The sequence below is a fragment of the Perca flavescens genome, chromosome 15 (genome assembly GCF_004354835.1).
Source record: "Perca flavescens isolate YP-PL-M2 chromosome 15, PFLA_1.0, whole genome shotgun sequence".
NCBI classification, from domain to species: Eukaryota; Metazoa; Chordata; class Actinopteri; order Perciformes; family Percidae; genus Perca; species Perca flavescens.
In genome coordinates this window covers 1,938,078-1,965,493 of record NC_041345.1, presented here as the reverse complement: position 1 = coordinate 1,965,493, position 27,416 = coordinate 1,938,078, and the positions used below count along the sequence as shown (strand labels likewise).

The window sequence follows — 27,416 nt, the reverse complement described above, 5'->3', positions numbered from 1 at the left end:
CCGCAGAAAAAGCAGCGGCAGAAACACACCACGAACGACGACAGGAAGGGAGAGTTTGTGACGCACTCCCGCTCAACACAAAGCAACTTTATCCCTGGAGTTTTACAACAAAAGACCCACTCTGGAGCGCTGTGTAAAACGGACGAAATCACGACAACACACAGCAACGAGAAGTCATTTTCTCACGCTGTCAGACAGGGGAGATGGTTATTTTTTGGTACAGGAAGTGAACGAGGAAGAAGAGGAAAGAGAAGGGCCACAGCAGTGGAGGAAGAGGATAAAAAGGAGGCCTGCTTTCGGCCACAGTTGCCTACCGAAGAGTCGGTGTCACCCTGCTCAGCGTGAACCGGGGAGTCAGGCCGTTGGTCCTCTGGCAGCTCCTCGAGCCCGTCATCGCTGGCCATGTTTGGCCTCCTTCTGGCTTCCCCCCCTACCCTACCCTCTGTCACACACTTACGGCAGCGCCCAATCAGGCAACACCGAGTGCTATTCCCGCCTCCTCAAAATCCAGGATGTCCTTCCCGCCAGGAATCAAAAGCCATCTGATCTAAAAACCCCGGAGCGAACTGAACGAAGGCGGAGGAGGAGAGGAAGAGAGAACAGCACAGAACGAGCCCCACCTTCGCTGCTTCCTGTTCTGCTCGTTGCCAGATACAGGCCGAGGAGTCATGCACTTTGTGCACACACACACACACACACATACATACACAAACACACACACACACACACACACACACACACACACACACACACACACACACACACACACACACACACACACACACACACAGTTGGTTTTGTAAGTGAGAGAGCTCGCAGCCACTCTGCTTCCTGCTACTGGGTCTTTCCAAAGCTGTTGCGATAGATTGTGGTCATTTTAAATGGACTTTCAGGGCCATGTATGCGTTTGTCTGAATGCATGTGGAAGTACAATACATCACACATGCACTCTGCAGACATGTGCAACACTATAAACTAATACATTACTAGTAGTAGTATATTATACTATAAATCTAATATTTACATGCAGCTGAATTAAAAGGGTAACTTGTGGTTAAGCATGAGGCATGCTGCAATGTAGCGTTAACCGGCAATTGTGCACCTTCAATTTCAGTTCTTGCTGCTGACAGGCTCAGATTGTTATTCTAAGTGTCTGACAACATAATGTAATGGATCCCTACAGATAAAGAGTTTTTTTGTTAAAAGAGTAAGATCCTTAACTGTGGTATGGTCCACTATAGGGGTGTCTGAAATTGTTTACATATTATAACATATGACATATTTACAGGTAAGAAGGATATATACATGTTTTGAGCCCCTTGAGCGGTTATTTTTACATCTTTTTGGGAGTGGGTTCGTCTTTCATATTTTTTGAAGGGGACAAATTTACATCTTCTAAATATTTGGGGGGGCAGGACATATCCCATATGAAGAAAATGATCCCTACAGAGATAGACCTTTTAGTTAAAGAGTAAGATCCTTTTAGTTCAACATGAAAAGCTTGCCCTGAAATCACCATCACCAAACTCCACCAGACTCCATGTAAATAATCAGGGCTTTTAGCGTGTATAGAGCCAGCATATCTCCACCAGACTCCATGTAAATAATCAGGACTTTAAGCGTGTATAGAGCCAGCATATCTCCACCAGACTCCATGTAAATAATCAGGACTTTTAGCGTGTATAGAGCCAGCATATCTCCACCAGACTCCATGTAAATAATCAGGACTTTAAGCGTGTATAGAGCCAGCATATCTCCACCAGACTCCATGTAAATAATCAGGACTTTTAGCGTGTATAGAGCCAGCATATCTCCACCAGACTCCATGTAAATAATCGGGACTTTTAGCGTGTATAGAGCCAGCATATCTCCACCAGACTCCATGTAAATAATCAGGACTTTTAGCGTGTATAGAGCCAGCATATCTCCACCAGACTCCATGTAAATAATCAGGACTTTAAGCGTGTATAGAGCCAGCATATCTCCACCAGACTCCATGTAAATAATCAGGACTTTTAGCGTGTATAGAGCCAGCATATCTCCACCAGACTCCATGTAAATAATCAGGACTTTTAGCGTGTATAGAGCCAGCATATCTCCACCAGACTCCATGTAAATAATCAGGACTTTTAGCGTGTATAGAGCCAGCATATCTCCACCAGACTCCATGTAAATAATCAGGACTTTTAGCGTGTATAGAGCCAGCATATCTCCACCAGACTCCATGTAAATAATCGGGACTTTTAGCGTGTATAGAGCCAGCATATCTCCACCAGACTCCATGTAAATAATCAGGACTTTTTAGCGTGTATAGAGCCAGCATATCTCCACCAGACTCCATGTAAATAATCAGGACTTTTAAGCGTGTATAGAGCCAGCATATCTCCACCAGACTCCATGTAAATAATCAGGACTTTTAGCGTGTATAGAGCCAGCATATCTCCACCAGACTCCATGTAAATAATCAGGACTTTTAAGCGTGTATAGAGCCAGCATATCTCCACCAGACTCCATGTAAATAATCAGGACTTTTAAGCGTGTATAGAGCCAGCATATCTCCACCAGACTCCATGTAAATAATCAGGACTTTTAGCGTGTATAGAGCCAGCATATCTCCACCAGACTCCATGTAAATAATCAGGACTTTTAGCGTGTATAGAGCCAGCATATCTCCACCAGACTCCATGTAAATAATCAGGACTTTTAGCGTGTATAGAGCCAGCATATCTCCACCAGACTCCATGTAAATAATCAGGACTTTAAGCGTGTATAGAGCCAGCATATCTCCACCAGACTCCATGTAAATAATCAGGACTTTTAGCGTGTATAGAGCCAGCATATCTCCACCAGACTCCATGTAAATAATCAGGACTTTTAGCGTGTATAGAGCCAGCATATCTCCACCAGACTCCATGTAAATAATCAGGACTTTTAGCGTGTATAGAGCCAGCAACACGCGGTCATGGGTTGGTCTGACTCAGACACAGCAGTGCAAGGTCACTGACCCCTCAGAGCCCTCGATGTGTGGCAGATGGCTCTCTGTGCTACACTTTCACCATCTGTGGTGCCACACACACACACACACACACACACACACACACACACACAGTCTAGTTCTTGTTATTCTCCCCCACTGCTACAGGGGAATAGGAAGTGAAATAACATGAAGTTAAGCAAACACATGCAAGCAACAGGGGAGGAGGGAGTGTGTGTGTGTGTGTGTGTGTGTGTGTCTGTGTGTATGTGTGTATGTGTCTGTGTCTGTGTGTTTGTGTCTTTGTCTGTGTGTATGTATGTGTGTGTCTGTGTCTTTGTGTTTGTGTCTTTTTCTGTGTGTCTGTGTGTGTGTCTGTGTGTGTCTGTGTGTGTCTTTGTGTCTTTGTCTGTGTCTGTGTCTGTGTGTTTGTGTCTTTGTCTGTGTGTGTCTGTGTGTGTGTCTGTGTGTGTCTTTGTGTCTTTGTCTGTGTGTATGTGTGTATGTGTCTGTGTCTGTGTGTTTGTGTCTTTGTCTGTGTGTATGTGTGTGTGTCTGTGTGTGTCTGTGTGTTTCTTTGTCTGTGTGTTTGTGTGTGTGTGTGTGTGTGTTTGTGTTTGAATATACATGTGTGTGTGTGTGTGTGTGTGTGTGTGTGTGTGTATCTGTGTGTGTGTGTGTGTGTGTGTCTGTATGTGTGTGTGTGTGTGTCTGTATGTGTGCGTGTGTCTTTGTCTGTGTGTGTGTCTTTGTCTGTGTGTGTGTGTGTGTGTGTGTGTGTGTGTTTCTTTGTCTGTGTGTTTGTGTGTGTGTGTGCGTGTTTATTTGTCTGTGTGTTTGTGTGTTAGTGTGTGTGTGTTTGTGTGTGTCTGTGGGTGTGTTTTTGTGTGTCTGTGTCTGTGTGTGTGTGTGTGTGTGTGTGTGTGTGTGTGTGTGTTGTGTGTGTGTTTGTATGTTTGTGTGTGTGTGTCTGTGTGTGTGTGTTTGTGTGTGTATCTGTCTTTGTCTGTGTGTTTGTGTGTCTGTGTGTGTGTGTGTGTGTGTGTGTGTGTGTTTTGTATGTGTGTGTTTGTGTGTGTATGTGTCTTTGTCTGTGTGTTTGTGTGTGTGTTTGTGTGTTTGTGTGTGTGTGTTTTCTCAAAATCATTAAATCCATCCACCCCCAACCTAACCTGACTCCTCCAGATGGATCGCTTCGCATTTGCTCAGCATATCCATCTGGGAACTTTCCGTTGGAGAACTTTTGGGAAGGGGCGGAAATACTGGTTAGCTGATTGGTTGAACCATCTGTCTATCACCTATATGTTGGTGATAGACGGGCCAAATCAACCAATCAGATCCACGAAGCGTATGAAAATACAACCACAAGCCTGGCTACCCCTGTTGCTGCAGGCAAAGCATAGCTCGTTAGCTCAGCAAGCTAGCAACATGTCGGTAAAGGAGATTTACCGTTTGTGTAACGAGAATTTAGGAATAAAAAGGCACCATTTCAGGTTCACCAAAGAAGGATCCAAGAGGAAAAAGCATTAGTGAGCAGCTAACAGAATTAGGGCTACCGCTGGCTGATAATACTGGTTAGCTGATTGGATAAACCATCTGTCTATCACCACCTAACCGCCTCAAAACCAACGCTGATTGGCCCGGTCGTTTGGCTAACGACTCCAAATTTTCTCTGCCTCAAGTTGCCAGACTGATCTGGGAGGAGAACTGGAGCTCGCCAGATCAGGACAGTTTCACGAGGCTACCCCTAACCAACTTCCTTACGTGGATTTTCGGCATTTCATACTACTCGCTGCCATAGTCGTGCTGTGATCACGACATATGCTTCCCATTGCAGTACAGTAGTTTACATTTTCGTGCTGGCCACCACGACAAAAAAAATAAATAAATAATGAGACAAACGTGCCCGTGAACACGAATCAATAGATTAAATAACGTGACCATTTCACAAACTGCCGTGAGACCGGGTTGCTCTGACTGGACCGGCAAATCAATGCAGGATTTTCCCTGCATAGAGGAATTTTAGGCGCACCCCCCACAGGAAGTTTTAGCCAGCACCAAAACGTCTTTGACTTCCAGCAGTTCTGACAGTTTTAGAAACTGGTTAAAAACTTCTCAAAGTCAGGTTAAATAGCAAGGGGGGTGTAAGCTTCGCTTCAGAACTCGAACCTCCTATGGCGACATTTTGATACTACCAAGCCATCACCTCCGTTAGCATCCCATTGACTCCCATTCATTTTGTCGTCACTTTGACAGAGAATAACTTTACATCTGAAGCGTTTAAAGACTCTATTTCTCCGTTGTTTATTTCTAAAGAAACACGACAATGTATAAAAGGCTCCATTACCTTGTAGCTCACGTTATGGCTCGTAGCAGACGGCTTTTATAACAATAGGCTAACGATTGGGTCATAACCACGAGACTTACTGTCACACAGTAGAGGAATTACCGTATAGTACAGGAGAAGCTCACAGGCAGTTTGGACTTCCATTAGCTGTTTAGGTTTAATTACTAATGTTAACTAGCATGTTAGTGATCAGTAATTACTAATGTTAACTAGCATGTTAGTGATCAGTAATTAGCCTGTGTCTATGTTATCTCCTTACATATACCTACGCTCTCCGTCTCTGTGAGATTGGGAATGATTGAGATTTCTCTCTCACAGCTACCAGAAGACTTCACACTTTCAGACACGTTGCTCACGTCACATCTACGTCTTCAAGCTCAGTTGGAGGCTGCGCAGTAAAGCAAGAGATCACCGGAAAAGTGCTTCTAATATCTTTCACTGGTCTCCGTCCAGAGGGATCTGGTGGTTTTTATACATTTTATTCATGTCAATGGTTAAATAGTAGTCCACTTCCTGGTTTTGGCACAGTTTTTACAAGCTAAGCAAAGGTAGGGAGGGCAACGTTCACACTACTCAAACTAACGGTACTTTGGGGGTCAAGTGTACTCTGACCCGGGCCCAGGTCCCTGATGTGAAATGCCCCTTACTGCATTAAATTCCCTTTTATTTTATTTTTTGGTTTTTGAATTGTCAATTGCATTCTGAATTTTGAGTTTCTTTTTTCTTCACATAAATAGAGACGTTTTCACCATAAATTGGTACATGCAAATGTATCAGAATGAATCATTTCCTAATGAAGAATTTCGCTCAAAAAGAGTAGGACGACCCACTCTTGATAGGTGTCCCCTCAAAGGCCCATTCTGAGCCAGGAAACCCTGCGATGGAGCAACCCTAGCAACGTTATGGAACTTAAAACTAGAAACCTCGGACAGTTTTTGGTTCTCTTTAGGTGTCAGGACTAGAGGTGTTGAAATTAATCAAATAATTGATGCATGGAATTGTGGACATGGACGATGCTGCATCGATAATCGGTCGGTTCATAATCGATTATTTCTGTTTATAATGTAATGGAGGCCTAACAACATTTCTGTTTACATATTCTGGTATGTTTTGCACATTCAGGAAGTGCCATGTGCTCAGTGCTTTATAGTTTTATGTATCCAATGTATTTAGTATTAGAGCACTGCAGAATAGACAGATAGACCTACAACCAATCAGAGCAACAGATAGCCCTATAACCAATCAGAGCAACAGATAGCCCTATAACCAATCAGAGCAACAGATAGACCTACAACCAATCAGAGCAACAGATAGCCCTATAACCAATCAGAGCAACAGATAGCCCTATAACCAATCAGAGCAACAGATAGACCTACAACCAATCAGAGCAACAGATAGACCTACAATCAATCAGAGCAACAGATAGACCTACAACCAATCAGAGCAACAGATAGACCTACAACCAATCAGAGCAACAGATAGACCTACAACCAATCAGAGCAACAGATAGACCTACAACCAATCAGAGCAACAGATAGACCTACAACCAATCAGAGCAACAGATAGACCTACAACCAATCAGAGCAACAGATAGCCCTATAACCAATCAGAGCAACCCAAGCTCTCTTTGGTGACGTGGTTGATTAATGTCCGTAAGTGTGTCCGTAACACCACGTAGCTGAGCTGAGGTACAGACGAAAGGAAAATGATCGGTAAAAAAAAAAATGTGGCGACATATCCCGGGTGTTAAGAGGAGTCAGCCTTAGCTATGACTGTACAAACTGTTGAGGGAGAGGTATAGAAAAAGAGGAGGTACTTTTCGAACTTGACAAAACGTACGTAAACGTACATTTACATTTCAGATCGTCCTGCCAACCTGTATACATTTTAACATCAAAGTAGACTCTAACGATGTTTAAGTCGCTTGAAAGCTCTCTGCTGCTCAGTTCTACCCAGCAACTGAGTGACACACACACACACACACACACATTTTAACCATTTATTTATGTCCACATAAACAAAAATAGTACAGGGACACAAATATTACAGATGCAGTACAATACAAGACAACTCATGGACCAGTGGCACGCAGCCTATTTCCACAATATCACTTAACAAGCACAATACTCAGTTCTTTAGGGTATAAGTAGCACAATACTCCGTTCTTTAGGGTATAAGTAGCATAATACTCAGTTCTTAAGGGTATAAGTAGCACAATACTCAGTTCTTAAAGATATAAGTAGCACAATACTCAGTTCTTAAGGGTATAAGTAGCACAATACTCAGTTCTTAAGGGTATAAGTAGCACAATACTCAGTTCTTATGGGTATAAGTAGCACAATACTCAGTTCTTATGGGTATAAGTAGCACAATACTCAGTTCTTAAGGGTATAAGTAGCACAATACTCAGTTCTTAAGGGTATAAGTAGCACAATACTCAGTTCTTAAAGATATAAGTAGCACAATACTCAGATGTTAAGGATATAAGTAGCACAATACTCCGTTCTTAAGGGTATAAGTAGCACAATACTCAGTTCTTATGGGTATAAGTAGCACAATACTCAGTTCTTTAGGGTATAAGTAGCACAATACTCAGTTCTTTAGGGTATAAGTAGCACAATACTCAGTTCTTAAGGGTATAAGTAGCACAATACTCAGTTCTTAAAGATATAAGTAGCACAATACTCAGTTCTTAAGGGTATAAGTAGCACAATACTCAGTTCTTAAGGGTATAAGTAGCACAATACTCAGTTCTTAAGTATATAAGTAGCACAATACTCAGTTCTTAAGGGTATAAGTAGCACAATACTCAGTTCTTAAGGGTATGAGTAGCACAATACTCAGTTCTTAAGGATATAAGTAGCACAATACTCAGTTGTTAAGGGTATAAGTAGCACAATACTCAGTTCTTAAGGGTATAAGTAGCACAATACTCAGTTCTTAAGGGTATAAGTAGCACAATACTCAGTTCTCTAGGGTATAAGTAGCACAATACTCCGTTCTTATGGGTATAAGTAGCACAATACTCAGTTCTTAAGGGTATAAGTAGCACAATACTCAGTTCTTAAGGATATAAGTAGCACAATACTCAGTTCTTAAGGGTATAAGTAGCACAATACTCAGTTCTTATGGGTATAAGTAGCACAATACTCAGTTCTTATGGGTATAAGTAGCACAATACTCAGTTCTTAAGGGTATAAGTAGCACAATACTCAGTTCTTAAGGGTATAAGTAGCACAATACTCAGTTCTTAAGGGTATAAGTAGCACAATACTCAGATGTTAAGGATATAAGTAGCACAATACTCAGATGTTAAGGATATAAGTAGCACAATACTCAGTTCTTATGGGTATAAGTAGCACAATACTCAGTTCTTTAGGGTATAAGTAGCACAATACTCAGTTCTTTAGGGTATAAGTAGCACAATACTCAGTTCTTAAGGGTATAAGTAGCACAATACTCAGTTCTTAAAGATATAAGTAGCACAATACTCAGTTCTTAAGGGTATAAGTAGCACAATACTCAGTTCTTAAGTATATAAGTAGCACAATACTCAGTTCTTAAGGGTATAAGTAGCACAATACTCAGTTCTTAAGGGTATGAGTAGCACAATACTCAGTTCTTAAGGATATAAGTAGCACAATACTCAGTTGTTAAGGGTATAAGTAGCACAATACTCAGTTCTTAAGGATATAAGTAGCACAATACTCAGTTCTTAAGGGTATAAGTAGCACAATACTCAGTTCTCTAGGGTATAAGTAGCACAATACTCCGTTCTTATGGGTATAAGTAGCACAATACTCAGTTCTTAAGGGTATAAGTAGCACAATACTCAGTTCTTAAGGATATAAGTAGCACAATACTCAGTTCTTAAGGGTATAAGTAGCACAATACTCAGTTCTTAAGGGTATAAGTAGCACAATACTCAGTTCTTATGGGTATAAGTAGCACAATACTCAGTTCTTAAGGGTATAAGTAGCACAATACTCAGTTCTTAAGGATATAAGTAGCACAATACTCAGTTCTTAAGGGTATAAGTAGCACAAGGATATAAGTAGCACAGTACTCAGTTCTTAAGGATATAAGTAGCACAATACCCAGTTCTTAAGGATATAAGTAGCACAATACCCAGTTCTTAAGGATATAAGTAGCACAATACTCAGTTCTTAAGGATATAAGTAGCACAATACCCAGTTCTTAAGGGTATAAGTAGCACAATACTCAGTTCTTAAGGATATAAGTAGCACAATACTCAGTTCTTAAGGATATAAGTAGCAGCGTCTCCACCATATGTGGCAGCTGCCAATAATAGCAGATATGGAAAAGTATTTTGCGAGCTGTTTCGCCTTTTCTTGTCCAACCCAAGTTGTTGCAGCCCTCTTACTACCAGCCTGTGTGTGTTTCCTAGGCTACCAAATATGAAAACTAGTAGTGTGCACCTATAGCCCAGCTCTGAGATGGTGTTTAGGAGTGGTTGGTATTTATTTGGTATAGAAAAAGAGGAGGTACTTTTCGAACGAGTGGCGCATTGACAAAACGTACAGCGAAAAGACCGTGGAAAACATTTCAGACCATCCTGCCAACCTGTATACATTTTAACATCAAGGTAGACTCTAACGATGTTTAAGTCGCTTGAAAGCTGCTGTCATTTTAATCCTGTCGGCTCTCTGCTGCTCAGTTCTACCCAGCAACTGACTGACACACACATTTTACCCTCTAGATGGGAATGTGACAGTTGTTTCACTTTTTTTTGGCGTTTTTAAGCCCCAAAAACTAACCAAAAAGGCACATCTGGTCAAATATTTTGTCGTTTTCACCCGCGAGCGTATTATTGGTGTAATCAGGGCCTGAGTCCACCATCTTCAGAACTAGTTCCTTACCGAGCAGTTGTGGCTCTGAGAGCTTCCTCTGTGAGGTGGGCCCGTGGCTGTAGTTGCAGCAGCCCCCATGCATCCATACCGTCTCTCCCCTTTACACATGTGGCTAATCGGTCATAAACTCCACCGCAACCACACCGATTTCCGCCAAAATGTAAAGAACCGAGCCGCCGGGATGCTCGTAGTACCACACGGTCTGGCTCATGGCGTTTGTGAAATAGATGCAGTGGCTAAAACTGTGCAGACCACATTATCAGGAACTAAGATCACATCATCAGTGTATTTATACAGCTCTTAAAGTCACAGTCTCTCACCCTGTTCACCTGGTAAGCACCAACCTGGAACACATATTCTAGTAGTCATTAAAGCCTTTTTATTTTAGGTCCGATATTCATCTTTTATTTCCCCTCAAGTAGCTTTAAGAGGTCTGTCTTAAAGCAGAAGTCTGACAGAATTATAAATCTCCTCTATCAGCTTGTACCAACTCTAGATTGAAGCTATAAGATCAGTCCTTCCAGAAAACCTTAAAAATCTAAAGTCAAATTGAATGGTGGATTGGAGTTTTTTTGTGATTGTTGCGGGGCAAAAATCCTTGATTACGTGGCTCCTTTTCTTAAAAAATGCAATGGAATATGCGGGATATTTATGCAGTTTTATGCGATGAATTTGCAAAAAAATTCTCCTAAGTGGAATGCAGCCATCAGTAATGGTTTAATACCAGGGTCTCTCCTAAGTGGAATGCAGCCATCATTAATGGTTTAATACCAGGGTCTCTCCTAAGTGGAATGCAGCCATCAGTAATGGTTTAATACCAGGGTCTCTCCTAAGTGGAATGCAGCCATCATTAATGTTTTAATACCAGGGTCTCTCCTAAGTGGAACGCAGCCATCAGTAATGGTTTAATACCAGGGTCTCTCCTAAGTGGAATGCAGCCATCATTAATGTTTTAATACCAGGGTCTCTCCTAAGTGGAATGCAGCCATCATTAATGTTTTAATACCAGGGTCTCTCCTAAGTGGAATGCAGCCATCATTAATGTTTTAATACCAGGGTCTCTCCTAAGTGGAATGCAGCCATCATTAATGTTTTAATACCAGGGTCTCTCCTAAGTGGAATGCAGCCATCAGTAATGGTTTAATACCAGCGTCTCTCCTAAGTGGAATGCAGCCATCAGTAATGTTTTAATACCAGGGCCTCTCCTAAGTGGAACGCAGCCATCAGTAATGGTTTAATACCAGGGCCTCTCCTAAGTGGAATGCAGCCATCAGTAATGGGTCTGAACACACCTGTGCTGTTCCTACTATGACATGTCAACATGTCTGCTGTGAAAAAGGTCTATTGGCCCTTTCGTCATGCATGTTCCTCCGTCACACATCCTGCTTAGCAGACTTCAGCCGCGGTGCTCCCGTGGGCGACAGAAAGCCATCCCTTTGATTAAGTTTTAATGGCCCGGCAGTCAGATCCACTCAACTCAGCTGGGTCTATAAATACAGATTAAGTCCAGTCGAGGCAGTGAGGGGATTCTCCGGTCGACAGCCCTCACTGTCATTTTATTACTCATTCATTCACTCACTAACACCTGCGTTTCACACGCAACAATATAATAACGATGGGGCTTAGGAGTGGACTTTCAGCCTAATTGTAATAGCACAGTGTTGCCAAAAATAACCGTAATTTAATAAATGTTCCCTAAGCTAGATATATTGCGTGGAGAGATGTTTTTGTAAGCAGAAAAGCTAGGACTGGGATTTCCAGGAACTTACTGGTGATGAAAATTAGTGTTTATTATGAGATGTGGATTAATAAGACAAGGTCACATGGTGTGCGGGGCTTTTTATTTTGCGTGTGTGTGTGAGGCCACAGTATGACGTGTCGGATGTTGGTGGAAGCTACAGAGACGAAGAAAGGCAGACGAGAGTTTGTGGTTCAAACTGAATTCTTGTTTTCTACGTAAACAGAGGAGCAAAGAGAGGGAGGAACCAAAAGAGTAGAGCCATTCATCACTGTCGTGTGTGTGTTTGTGTGTGTGTGTATGTGTGTCTTTGTCTGTGTGTGTGTGAGTGTGTGTGTCTTGTGTGTGTGTGTGTGTGTGTCTTTGTTTGTGTGTGTGTGTGTGTGTGTGTGTGTGTGTGTGTGTGTGTGTGTCTGTGTGTGTGTGTGTGTGTGTGTGTGTGTGTGTGTGTGTCTGTGTCTGTGTGTGTGTGTCTTTGTCTGTGTGTGTGTGTCTTTGTCTGTGTGTGTGTGTGTCTTTGTGTGTGTGTGTGTGTATATGTCTCTCTGTCTGTGTGTGTGTGAATGTCTGTGTGTGCGTGTGTCTGTGTGTGTGTGTGTGTGTGTATGTGCCTTTGTGTGTGTGTGTGTGTGTGTGTGTGTGTGTCTGTGTGTGTGTGTGTGTGTGTGTGTGTGTGTGTTTGTCTGTGTGTGTGTGTGTGTGTGTGTGTTTGTGTGTGTGTGTGTGTGTGTGTGTGTGTATGTCTGTGTAGGTGTGTGTCTTTGTCTGTGTGTGTGTGTGTGTGTGTGTGTGTGTGTATGTCTCTCTGTCTGTGTGTGTGTGTATGTCTGTGTGTGTGTGTGTCTGTGTGTGTGTGTGTGTGTGTCTTTGTCTGTGTGTGTGTGTGTCTGTCTGTGTGTGTGTGTGTGTGTGTGTGTGTGTGTGTGTGTGTGTGTGTGTGTGTGTGTGTGTGTGTGTGTGTGTGTGTGTGTGTGTGTGTGTGTGTGTGTGTGTGTTTGTGTGTGTGTGTGTGTGTGTGTGTGCGTCTTTGTGTGTGTGTGTGTGTGTGTGTGTGTCTGTGTGTGAGAGACAGAGAATTTGATAGCAACACAACTTTAAATTCTCCTCACATCCTGATGTCTGCATACAGCCTCATTTAGCAGACAGTGGATGGGATTTGGGTTGGAGACAGCGACCCATCTGATTGGTGGAGAGCTAACCTGGAAACGAGGAGTGGGATGAGCGTGACTAGAGCCTCTCCAAATCTGACGAAAATCTTTTATACTGACCTTTGTTGATCTGAAATGAAGACAGATTCAGAAACTGCATACACACACACACAGAGACACACACACACACACACACACACACACACACACACACACACACACACACACACACACAGACACACACACACACACACACACACACATACAGACACACAAGCACACACACATACAGACACACAGGGACACACATACACATACAGACACACACAAAGACACACATACACATACAGACACACACAAAGACACACATACACACACATACACATACAGACACACAGAGACACACACACAGACACACACACACACACACACACACACACACACACACACACAGACACACACATACACACACATACACACAGAGACACACACACAGGAGGGTCTGGCTAGTCCACACAGCATTCCTGGATGGGAGAACAAAGTGCTCTGGTTTATCGGCATTTCTTTAAACCAATCACAATCGTCGTGGGCGGGGCTAAGCTCCGGACGGAGCCAACGGTGCCTCTGCTAAATAGTCTCAGGAAGGAACCAGTTTTGGTGGAACGTGTGTACGTTCAAAAGTAGTTTTAGTCGTGCAACAGAAAACTCTGATTGGACAGATAGTCTAGCTAGCTGTCTGGATTTACCCTGCAGAGATCTGAGGAGCAGTTCACCATTCATTGTGAGGCTCTTCTAGACTTTCCAAATGTTATCATACCCAATGGATCAAACTGGGATAGTGAAACGAGACATTTTGCGGGGTTTTAAAGCTCAAACAAAAAAAAAATGTATCCACTTATTTACAGACGTCTCTTTCCCCATGTAAGTCTATGGGGGAAAAGTCTTTTTGGGCCAGAGGGAATCACGTGACGTACACGGAAGTTGTAATTCCACTGTTTGGCCACTTTGTCAAATGGGAATCAAAGCTGGGTGCACTTCCTGGGGTCCTGGTGCCACTGCACAGCAGATACAATGACGCGATGGATACTAAATGAACAAAATAAATAATACAAACAGCTTGGAGGCAGAACACACAAACAAACACACAGGACTAAATAGAGATGGCTCCGATACTGCCTAAAACACTCATATCGGTATCGGGAAGTACTGGAGTTTATGCACCGATCCGATACCACGTAATAAAGCCCTAAAGAAAATCTACGTTAAACTAGATTATTTATGTTCTTCTTCCGTTATAACTGACTGTCAAACTGGACAATAAAATAAAGTTCTGTGTCGTTAATTGTTTGTTCATGTTTCACAAAGATAGAAATCCTATCACATCCATACAGGGGTAGTGGAATACAGTTGTTAAAACATAATAAAATATATGACACACTGGTATCGGATCGGTACTCCGTATCGGGCGATACACAAGTTCAGGTATCGGAAATCGGTATCGGGAAGCAAAAAAATGGTATCGGGTCATCTCTAGGACTAATGCACTGTTGGTGATGAATAAAACAGCACAGTGAGACAATGTCAGCTGGTTGCTAAGAGTACTAACGGGAGGAAATGTTGCTCCTCATAACATCTGCACAGCAGAACAGAGAAGTCTGCGTACGTTAACTTCAGGACACTCACCGAGCAGACCGACTCGGATGTAGGTAAGTGGGCCACGTGGACTGTAGAGCAGCAGAGTTAAGTGTGCAGCACTCCTCAGCAGCAACAACTCCTCTGCTGTGTTTTGGGTTGTTTGTATTTATGGTCAGGATATCTCTGTCCATGATGCAGCATTGATTTGAAAATGGTCATTTTGGTAGTTTTTTTTTTTAATTAAAAATTAAAAATTTTCCCCATGCATTAAGTGACTAATATTTGAAATTGGTCCAGTATTGAGCGAGAATGCTGCAAACCGGGCTGCAATGTAACCCTATAGGGCAGTTCGTCAATTTCCATCTACTTTAAGTTCTTTTTTTGCCACTGACAGGCTCAGAATATTATTCTAAGTGTCTGACAACATTATAGGAAGGATCCCTACAAAGATGGACCTTTTTGTTTAAAAGAGGCGCTATGCAGTTTTGGCTATTTCTTCTCGGTTTTCTCTGCTTCTTTTTAGCCATGACGATAGTGTGAAAAACTCCATCTCTACCTTGTTAGCCAGTTCCTGAATGGGCCGATGTGTGAAGTGCTGTGAAGCACTTTGTTACATGGCGAGACCTGATATCACGCTACACTTCCTGATAGGGCTGCACGATTAATCACATTTTAAATCACGATCACGATTTTGGCTTCCCACGATCAAATTTGCGCGATCGATTCTGTTCATAGAACGCTGCTTATCAAACTCATTTTCCCAGAGGGCCACACTGGAAAAAGAGAATCACACCAAGGGCCAGACATGGAGAGTTTATTGACATGCTTTTGTTACTGCGTGTTTTTTTTTTTTTTTTTTTTAAACATTTTGTTAGCTTTTTTCCCCTCATTTCGTGTTGTTTTTGTTCTGACTTTTTTGTGGCTTTCTCAGACATTTGTCACCTTTTTGTAAATTTGTTGCTTTTCCCGAAAAATGTTTATGCTTTTTGTCGCATTGTTGTTGACATGAAGCCTTACAAAAGTAATCAAAAGAGTTCGTTAGCCATCATAGAATTTAGCAAATCAATCAAATACATTTTTCTTCTTTTAACAACAACCTGTTTCACAGCCCGAATATGAAAACTCTCGCTGCTTCTGGGGGGATTTCTGAGTCTCAGATTCGGCAAATCTGCCATATTCTGCTTTGAATGTCATATAATTGCAGTTTTAAAAAACACTTTCCTGTGTTTGTGGTTTGGCGCACAACTAGGTGGGCCAACATTTATTGTGAACCCAAATTTATATAAAACGGGCCGGATCTAAATCTGCAAGGGACCGGATTTGGCCCACGGACCTTGAGTTTGACACATGTGCTCTACAGTGAAATACAGACACACTACACCGTTTAGCTGTCAGCATTTTAAGCCAGGTTTAATCCAGTTACTACTGTAGCTAACGGTAGGCTAACATTACCTGCTGTGTAACGTGTTATTAACGTTTACTAGCGTGACATGCAGCGATGTTTATGTTGCTTCTAACGTGGGTTTCGGAGCATCAGAGCGCAACACAGACATGTAAGTAGCAGTGTAATGAGCCACCGAAATTGCCGTTGCTATTTCGTCCGGTAGATACCGGACACCGTGCCGTTAACGTGAACATAAAATTGCGTTGTCTGTATCTTTCACAGCAAACGTGCATGTGTGGAAAGTGGTCGCACAACAGCTGAAATGGCTCCTTCACAGTATCCTTCAATAAAGGTAGAGGAATGTAGCACAATATGGATGTATTAGCAGGAATGTAGCACAATATGGATGTATTAGCAGGAATGTAGCACAATATGGATGTATTAGCAGGAATGTAGCACAATATGGATGTATTAGCAGGAATGTAGCACAATATGGATGTATTAGCAGGAATGTAGCACAATATGGATGTAAAAGCAGTTATAATTAGCCTATGTGACAATAAAATTTGGTTTGGTTCAAATCAACAAATAATCGTGATAATTAATCGTGATCTCAATATTGATCAAAATAATCGTGATTATCATTTTGGCCATAATCGTGCAGCCCTACTTCCTGACTCTGGCCGAAAGTTGCGAGGGTGGTTTTTACACTCTTGCGCTAGGGGGCAGCGAGACAACCACCATTCAACTCGAAAAAAGTCCTATACCCATTTGAATGACACCCAAGCTGCTCAGTTAAGGTAAATTAAGCTAAAAAAAAAAGCTGCACAGTTCCGCTTTAAGAGGAAGATCCTTTTTGTTGATGGAAAAGGACGGCCCACAATTGCCCTTCAACGTTACATTGCAGCTAGTTTCTTGCTTCAGACTGGACTAATGTCAAAGATTGTTGTTCCCATCACTCACACGGACACAAAAACATGGCAACATAGGTTCCAGGTTGAAAAATACAGAAGTCACTCTTCAAAAAGTGAAAAACTAAATCTCCCCTTTAAGACCAGGAGAACACAAACAAGTCACAAAATTATAAAAATGTACGGCTGATATTCAGTCTCATATTCGTAAATAAACGTTGGCGCTCTATGAATGAGTTAACAGCTTACAGAATGTACCTTGGACTGTGTGTGTTGCCTGTTAATCCCTAAAAATCCCTCATATTCTGCTGCCAAATCTCCTTTTTTTTGCAGATTCACGGTTGCGACATGGCTGCATGTATTTCCGCTGCACAACCAGAGCTGCTGTAGATGAAGACATGCCAAGCACGAGGGGAGAGGAGTCTCCCAGTGTGGGTCAACAGGAGAAAGACTGTGCAGAAGGCTCGGGGAGGAAGTGTGTTTTGTGTGCAGCAGTGTCTGCTCCACAGCTGGGGAGACGCACATCAGCGTGAATGGCATCCTTGTGAAAGAGTCGATCATCTCGAGAGACTTCGGTAACACGCTCATGTGTTTGTGTTCCCGAGGCTGATGAGGAATCAGGCGCCATAAAACCCCAGCGTAAGAAAAGCTCTACAGTCCTCAAACTTAATCTGCTTCCGTCACGGATGTAACAGCAGCTGGAGGAAAATGACACAGGTGAAAGACACCGAGTAGGTTTACGTTAGGTCTGTCCTCGACTAAACAAGTTCTTAGTCGACTAACACTTATACGATTTTGTCGACTAATCGATTAGTTGATTTAATTGACAGAGCTGTGAGCTTTGAGAGGTGGTTAAGACTAGAAAAGCACAATATAAATGTAGTTAATTAACCATCTGTAAAACTGAGTTTCTCCACAATTAATCCTGCAAAAGCACCACTTTAAATCTTGTGTTTACCATAAATGTGCTCAGAAGTTTCCTGAAATAAATAATTAAGCATAAATAGGCATAAAAAATTACTAATCGACTAAAGAAATCTTAGTCGACTAAGACCAAAACGACCGATTAGTCGACTAATCGACTAAGAGGTGGCAGCACTAGTTTACATGCACACTAAGGTCCTGCTTACACATACATGGTTATTTTTACAAAACAGATACATTTCCCTTCGTTTACACGCAGACAGAGAATTCTCCTCTGAAACCGAGTCTTTCTAAAACTTCCGTCCAGAGTGGAGATTTTTGAAATCTTTGTTTGCACGTTTGCACGTAAACCGAGACAAAAGGAGGTTTAGGCAGTCGAGAGAGAGAAAGAGGAAGTGATTGGTTGCTGTTGTTGCTGGATTCTGATTGGCTAACGTGGCCTTGAGCTTCTCGTTACACTGCCACCTACAGGTCTGGCGTGCTCTTGGCTGCATATACAGTACAGGCCAAAAGTTTGGACCCACCTTCTCATTCAATGAGTTTCCTTTTTATTTTCATGACTATTTACATTGTAGATTCTCACTGAAGGCATCAAAACTATGAATGAACACATATGGAATTATGTACTTAACAAAAAAGTGTGAAATAACTGAAAACATGTCTTATATTTTAGATTCTTCAAAGTAGCCACCCTTTGCTTTTATTGATAACTCTGCAAACCCTTGGTGTTCTCTCAATGAGCTTCATGAGGTAGTCACCTGAAATGGTTTTACCTTCACAGGTGTGCTTTGTCAGGGTTCATTAGTGGAATTATTTCCCTTATTAATAAAAAAGCAAAGGGTGGCTACTTTGAAGAATCTAAAATACAAGACATGTTTTCAGTTATTTCACACTTTTTTGTTAAGTACATAATTCCATATGTGTTCATTCATAGTTTTGATGCCTTCAGTGAGAATCTACAATGTAAATAGTCATGAAAATAAAAAGGAAACACATTGAATGAGAAGGTGTGTCCAAACTTTTGGCCTGTACTGTATACACTGGTACGTGTAAATGCCAAAGTCTGCTGCAATCTGCTCACGGTTCACGTTCACTCCTGATGTTTCTACGCCAGCCTCTATTGTTCAGTCCTTCCAGAAAAATTCAGAGTTTTTGTGTGATTGTTACGGGGCAAAAATCCCTGATTATGCGGCACGTTTTCTTAAAAAATGCGATGGAATATGCTATATGATATTTATGCAATTTTATGCGATGAAATTGCAGGAACTTGCAAAAATTGCAGTTTGATGGAAAAGAGAAAAAAAAGTGATTTTATGTAATTATGTACTTAACAAAAAATAACTGAAAACATGTCTTATATTTTAGATTCTTTAAAGTAGCCTCCCTTAAATAATCTTCAGTAACGTGGATATAATGACTAAGTGGGTAAAGGTACAAATAATAGAAGAGCTAAAACAGTCTGGTAAGTTCAGAAAAGTACATAAATTTACTGTAATATAGCCTTTACAACCAGGAAAAGACACTTAAGCCATTTACGATATTCAAAATCTAAGACAATATCTAGTCTCATATCACGATATCGATATAATATCGATATATTGCCCAACCCTATATCTGACTTTTACGGATAAACGCTCGTCTAAACGCGGAATAAAAAGTGAGAACGCAACGCCACTCTTGCGTTTTCTCTTCAGATAGTTTCCATCTAAACATAACCTAATATTCCACTATCATTCTGAATATGTCAATAGTATGAATTTGATTCAGGTCATGTAAACAGCATATTCCATTTGGATAGTCTGGATAAGCATTTTCCGATGAAGACGCGGGATATTCAGGTATTATTCAGGTTTTAGAAGCATTCTTTGGACATGTATACAGCGCATTTGGAATATGAGTCTCAATCGGGGTTTTTACAGCAGTTTGCAACAGTTTACATCTGAAGTGTTTAAAGACTATTTGTCCGTTGTTTATTTCTAAAGAAACATGACAATGTATAAAAGGCTCCATTACCTTGTAGCTCACGTTATGGCTCCGTAGCAGACGCTTTTATAAAAATAGGCTAACGATTGTGTCATAACCACGAGACTTACTGTCACACAGTAGAGGAATTACCGTATAGTACAGGAGAAGCTCACAGGCAGTTTGGACTCACAATAGCTGTTTAGGTTTAATTACTAATGTTAACTAGCATGTTAGTGATCAGTAATTACTAATGTTAACTAGCATGTTAGTGATCAGTAATTAGCCTGTGTCTATGTTATCTCCTTACATATACCTACACTCTCCGTCTCTGTAAGATTGGGAATGATTGAGATTTCTCTCTCACAGCTACCAGAAGACTTCACACTTTCAGACAGGTTGCTCACGTCACATCTACGTTGTCTCTCTCAGTTGGAGGCTGCTCAGTTAAGCAAGAGATCACTGGAAAAGAGCTTCTAATATCTTATCTTCATTATATACTGTCTAAGGTTGTTGTACACAAACCAACCAGCCAGCAATTCAACTGAGTCCGGCTGCAGTAGAGATGCACGGCCAAAAGAAAAGGTTTTTGGATATGCACAAACATCACAACGTTGACCTTTTCAAGAACAAGTATATATATTCACTTATATACCAGTTCTTTCTCTTGCTCGCTCCACCACTTTGTTTTATCTAACGTTAGCAGCGCTCCACATAGCGCTCTAGCTAAGATACTGTAGCAGTAGCTGTCATATCAACAAAAGACGCTTTCGGCTGCTTTTTGCAACCAAAACGCTGCCAGCTTTTTTTTCTACTACAAAAGCGCCCTAGTCAACTTTTTCTTGTCAAAAAAATACGCCAAGTGTGAACATCGCCTTAAGATGTGTCTCAAAAAAGCTAAAGTAAGCAGGAAAAAGCCGGCACTGCCCAGCTCAGAGGTAGAAAGATCCTTGGACTTAAATGCAACAGACCTAGTGCAACCTCCCTTTCTCTGAATGCTCCAGTGAGCACCACCTGCATATAAAAAAAGCCAGCAAACTAAAATCGTTGACCTGCAACAGTCGACCTGGATGAGGGTGTTACTCAGAAGAGAACTAATGAGGCCCTTCATAGTTTTACAGTCAGCTACTTTAACCACTGCCATGGGGAAGTAGCTGTGGGAAATGCAACAAAAAAAAAGAAAAAGAGAGAAGACGTAGAAGAGTAGGGACCTTAGAATAAAGAATCATTTCAAGTGTGAGATGATTTTGGGGCCTTTTCTGTCGCTTTTTTCTTTGATGGCTAAGTTACTTTTTTGGGGCTTTCTATGGACCAAACTGTAAGTGAGAAGACTATATGAGACACGCAATAATCCAGTAAAAAGATCCTTGACTTTGCATGTGAATAAACTAAACATGTCTGGCTCTTGAGGTCATTCTTAGATTCCAGTGTAGCCCTCTGGGAAATTGAGTTTGACACCCCTGTGCTACGTTTTTATAGCTATTGCTAGTTTCCAATGCCAGTCCCAGGAAGTGCTTTTAAACAGTCACAAAAAACAAACATTGCCACATTAAAATACATAAAGCACACAAACATACAAGACACATTCATCTGTAATACCCCCCCCAATCCCACCCCCACGCCGTGGGACTACAGGTCTGATTATCAATTAAAAACTTCTTCAGTTTAATTTTAAAAAGCTTATTATTTGGTATTACTTTGAGCCCATGGGCCCACCACCTGTGGGAGGAACCGCTGGGGTCGGGTGCGCTGCCACATGGGTGGCAGTGAAGGTCAGGGGCCTCGACGGACCAGACCCGGGCAGCAGACGCTGGCTCTGGGGACGTGGAACATCACCTCTCTGTGGGGGAAGGAGCCGGAACTGGTGCGGGAGGTGGAGCGCTACCGGTTAGATCTGGTGGGTCTTACCTCTACGCACAGTCTCGGTTCTGGAACCATACTCCTGGATAGGGGTTGGACTCTTTTCTTCTCCGGAGTTGCCCAGGGTGTGAGGCGCCGGGCGGGTGTGGGGATACTCACAAGCCCCCGGCTGAGCGCCGCCACGTTGGAGTTTTACCCGGTGGGACGAGAGGGTTGCCTCCCCACGCCTGCGGGTTGTGGGGGGAAAACTCTGACTGTTGTTTGTGCATATGCACCAAACAGGAGTTCGGAGTATTCGGCCTTCTTGAGACCTTGACTGGAGTCCTGCATGGGGCTCCAGTGGGGGACTCCATTGTTCTGCTGGGGGACTTCAACGCACACGTGGGCAATGATGGAGACACCTGAGAGGCGTGATTGGGAGGAACGGCCTCCTGATCTAAACCAGAGTGGTTGTTTGTTGTTGGACTTCTGTGCTAGTCATGGATTGTCTATAACGAACACCATGTTCGAACATAGGGATGCTCATAAGTGTACTTGGTACCAGAGCACCCTAGGTCAAGGTCAATGATCGATTTCATAATCGTTTCATCTGATCTGAGGCCGTATGTTTTGGACACTCGGGTGAAGAGAGGGGCAGAGCTGTCAACCAATCACCATCTGGTGGTGAGTTGGGTCAGGGGTGGGGAAGACTCTGGACAGACCTGGTAAGCCCAAACGTGTAGTGCGGGTAAATTGGGAACGTCTGGAGGAGCCCCTGTCCGACAGACTTTCAACTCACACCTCCGGCGGAGCTTTTCATGCATCCCTGTGGAGGCTGGGGGCATTGAACCCGAGTGGACAATGTTCAAAGTTTCCATTGCTGAAGCTGCGGCGAGGAGCTGTGGTCTTAGGGTCTTAGGTGCCTCAAGGGGTGGTAACCCACGAACACCGTGGTGGACACCGGTGGTCAGGGAAGCCGTCCGACTGAAGAAGGAGTCTTTCCGGGATATGTTATCCCAGAGGTGAAAGAGGCAAAGCAGCGGGTGTGGGAGAAGTTTGGAGAAGACATGGAGAAGGACTTTCGGTCGGCACCAAAGTGCTTCTGGAAAACTGTTCGCCACCTCAGGAGGGGGAAGCGGGGAACCATCCAAGCTGTGTACAGTAAGGATGGGACACGGTTGACCTCAACTGAGGAGGTAATAGGGCGGTGGAAGGAGCACTTTGAGGAACTCCTGAATCCGACTAATACGCCCTCTATGTTAGAGGCAGAGCTGGAGGATGATGGGGGATCATTGTCAATTTCCCAGGCGGAGGTCAGTGATGTAGTCAAACAACTCCACAGTGGCAAAGCCCCGGGGATTGATGAGATCTGTCTAAAATGCTTAAGGCTCTGGGTGTGGAGGGGCTGTCCTGGTTGACACGCCTCTTCAACATTGCGTGGAAGTCTGGGACGGTGTATAAGGAGTGGCAGACTGGGGTGGTGGTTCCCCTTTTTAAAAAGGGGGACCAGAGGGTGTGTGCCAATTACAGGGGTATCACACTTCTCAGCCTCCCTGGTAAAGTCTACTCCAAGGTGCTGGAAAGGAGGGTTCGGCCGATAGTTGAACCTCGGATTGAGGAGGAACAATGCGGATTCCGTCCTGGTCGTGGAACAACGGACCAGCTCTTCACTCTCGCAAGGATCCTGGAGGGAGCCTGGGAGTATGCCCAACCGGTCTACATGTGTTTTGTGGATTTGGAGAAGGCGTATGACCGGGTCCCCCGGGAGATACTGTGGGAGGTGCTGCGGGAGTATGGGGTGAGGGGGTCTCTACTCAGGGCCATCCAATCTCTGTACGACCAAAGCGAGAGCTGTGTCCAGGTTCTTGGCAGTAAGTCGGACTCGTTTCAGGTGAGGGTTGGCCTCCGCCAGGGCTGCGCTTTGTCACCAATCCTGTTTGTAGTATTTATGGACAGAATATCGAGGCGTAGTCGGGGTGGGGAGGGGTTGCAGTTCGGTGGGCTGGGGATCTCATCGCTGCTCTTTGCAGATGATGTGGTCCTGATGGCATCATCGGCCTGAGCTGGTTAATGTTGCTCGGGAAAGGGAAGTTTGGGGTCCCCTGCTGGATCTGCTCCCCCCGCGACCCGGTACCGGATAAGCGGACAAAGATGGATGGATGGATGGACTTTGAGCGCAATGGGCAGCTCATGCCATGCCTTAGAGTCCAGAAACATCCCTTAACTTGAACTTCCCCATAGCTGAAGAATAAAATCCGTTCCGAAAGAGACTTGCACTCGGCCGCAATATAAGTTGTACGTTGGTCTCATTTGTAGTCGATCACAGCAAATTATATTGGGAGTAGCAAAAGATGGAACACAACACACACAATTGAAAAAACAAGCATTTTACAGTGCTGCGGGAGCATTTCAATGAAAAAATTAAGACTTTTTAAATTGAAATTGCAAAAAACCCTGTTTATACTTGTGCACTGTTGTGTCTGCATCGTTCTAGCGTATCTCTTTAATAATGTATACTTTATTAATCCCGCAAGGGGAAATTCCAATATTTTCACTCTGTTATTATACACATTACACACAAGTCTGAATTACACACGCTCAGTACCTCCACATGCACTAATGGAGAGATGTCAGAGTGGAAAGGAGGCGCCCCAAGCAATGGGGGTTTGGTGCCTTTCTTAAGGGCACCTTGGCAGTGCCCAGGAGGTGAACTGGCACCTCTCCAGCTACCAGTCCACCACCATACTTTGGTCCTTGAACCAGCATCCCTCCGGTTCCCAACCCAACTCCCTACTGACTGAGCTACTGCCAACACCTTTAGGAGAATTGCAGGGACGGCACGTGTGTGTGGTAGAGCGGGTGAGAGAGTGACGGGGATTATCTTTCGGAGCGAATACCGGCTCTAGAATCATAGTTGTTATCAGAGCGATAACTGGAAATAATGTTTTGGAGACGTCAACAGATGACGAGTCCGGTGATTTCAGATTAAATGCAGCTTTATTCAAACAGTGAACAAACTCTCATGACAGTGAGACAACGGTTGTAAACACACCGCTGCGTGCACAAGAGCGACTAAAGCTGCAGACACACCAACCAAACGGCCAATCAGACGGCAGTAAAGCCAGTGTGACTGATCAGTCTCCCCGAGTTGGTCCAAAAAGTTTCTCAGAACTCACCGAAGAGCCGAGACCTAATGCGTCTCCATAGCAGCAGGCAGCGCTAAACTGGATTGTCACCCAAAAATGAAAAACGGCAGCTGATTGGACGAATGTGTCACGTGGGTCTGGTTTCTCCGGAAATTCAAAGACAGACTGTCGTGGCTGCTTGTTCGGAATACGATCCCATATTGTACTAAAATAGTTCACCGAAACATGTTTCTGAAAACATTTGAAGAGAGAAATAGGCCATGCAGTTGCTGAAAAATCGATACACTTGAATATCTAGCCTAGCAGTGCCTAGCAGTGCCTAGCAGTACCTAACAGTGCCTAGCAGTACCTAACAGTGCCTAGCAGTACCTAACAGTGCCTAGCAGTACCTAACAGTGTCTAGCAGTACCTAACAGTGTCTAGCAGTACCTAACAGTGTCTAGCAGTACCTAACAGTGTCTAGCAGTACCTAACTGTGTCTAGCAGTACCTAACAGTGTCTAGCAGTACCTAACAGTGTCTAGCAGTACCTAACAGTGCCTAACAGTGTCTGACTTTTTGCTAGAAGCTAACAACGTAGGTATGGCGGAACTTTGGCCTACTTTAGCATATCAAAATTTGATTTTCTGCGTACTGAATTGTTTACCTAAAGTAAACTTCTTTGAATTTTATGAATATCATGTCTTTTTTTAAATTAGTTTTTCTAAAGTTATACTTAAGAAAAATCCCAATATATCTCCTTACGTATAGTATCAAAATATATTGCAATATATTGAATTGTGACCCATGTATGGGGATACGTATCGTATCGCCAGATTCTTGCCAATACACAGCCCTAGTTACGAGGATTCATTGTTAGAAGAGAGACAAAAAGGTGCACACAACGATGCACTAAACACAGAGATTCCCGTGTCGCGTTATAATTCTGCATCCGTCAGATCTCACCGGGATCCCACAGAGCAAAACATGAACGAGAGAAAACTGCCACCGGATTTGATCCATTTGCATTTCATCCCCACTCCCTGGGAACAAATCCAAACTCAGATGTTGCGTAAAATCATGCACGGATGTCCCATGGGGAGACAGAAAATCGAACATGTGTTTAAATGTGCGGGTTATTAAGAAGTTCTCCCACTGTGCCTATCTGTCTCCTGAATGTGGCCAAAAACAGGTCAACTGACATGACTTAGTCCACATGCAATGTATGTTTACAAGTCACCGAGAGGGGTCAGGAGGGGACGCAGGGAGCGGGAAAGAGCCCCGCTGTGTTGAGCAGGCGTGGTGGTAATGGACATGGAAAGCAGATTAAAAATGATTATGGCAGAAGGGCTGCAGAGGATAAGAGGCCCATTCTATAACGCAGATGATCATCCCTCTTTACTGATGCCGTTGGTTTCGATAGCAGCGAAAAACACAAGCAGAGGAAAACACACAAGCAGCAGCATTGTTACTCTAATAAAAGTATAATGGTTACTGAAAACAGGACCTCATTAGTAAAGGCAAATGGGCTTTAAGGTCTCTGCAGTCCGCAGACAGAGGTGGTGCAGATGTTGTACAGATGGCAGCGTTTAAAGGTTAATGCTGGAATTAGTCTATTTTTTATTTTTCATACAATATATTTATTTTATTGCCGATTCATCCAAGTAAAAAGACCAAAGTCAACAATGCATTAGCACACACACACAACACACACAACACACACACACACACACCTGGAGAACCCGCTACTTAGGGCTGTGCAATTAATCTAAATGTAATCGTGATTATGATTTTGGCTCCCAATGCTCACAAGAACAGAATAATCGAGAAAAACTATTATTAAGCTCATTACGTTTTGCAGGAAACTCGTATTTTCTCTCGTGTTCTGAATGAAATGAGTGGCGTTAACCAACTGCCACTTTGCTCGTTTGAAAGCCATGTTGTCTCTCTCTCTCTCTCATGGGTGGGCCAAATTCTCTGTGCGGGCAAAGCAGAGAAAGGGGAGGTAACCTTTCCCCTTATGACCTCATAAGGAGGAGATTCCTGATTGGTCCATTTGAGCTTTCATTTTCTCAAAGGCAGAGCAGGATACCCAGGACTCGGTTTACACCTATCACCATTTCTAGTCACTGGGGGACCATAGGCAGGCTGGGGGAACTCATATTAATGTTAAAAAACCTCATAAAGAGACATTTTCATGTCATGGGACCTTTAAAAACCACTTGGTCTTTTCTTAGGATTAGTTTTAATTAACCAAAATATAGATGCCTTGTCCATGAATAAGAAAGGAGGAGATTTAGAAAGCAAAAATAAGCTACATTCTGCAATTAGCTGAAAATTAAAGTTATGTGAAAGACGAGGATCGAGACAGTGTTCATAGAACAAAAACGCATGGCCACAGCTGACAAATATCAAAACTACGAACCACAAATCTTTTCACAACTTTCTATTTTCTATCTCATCTCTGGATGCCCCCCTCTGTCGACGCTGCGTCCCTTTCTCTACAGACTATTTATACGCTCCTCCAGTTACAGCTCTCATAATCTCCCGTGCATTGTT

General features: G+C 42.9%; 1 protein-coding gene across 2 annotated transcripts in view; it reads right to left on the bottom strand.

Annotated features, from left to right (window-relative positions):
- The window catches only part of pkn1b (protein kinase N1b), a 94,652-nt gene that overhangs the window by 52,664 nt on the left and 14,572 nt on the right, over positions 1–27,416 (bottom strand). The window contains exon 1 of one of the 2 annotated variants that reach the window (XM_028599835.1): positions 315–647. The exons of the other annotated variant lie outside the window; for it this stretch is intronic. Coding sequence (XP_028455636.1) covers positions 315–404 — 90 coding nt within the window. The 5' untranslated portion in view covers positions 405–647. Of the gene's footprint in view, positions 1–314; positions 648–27,416 lie in introns of those variants that run through there. 2 annotated transcript variants of the gene reach the window in all.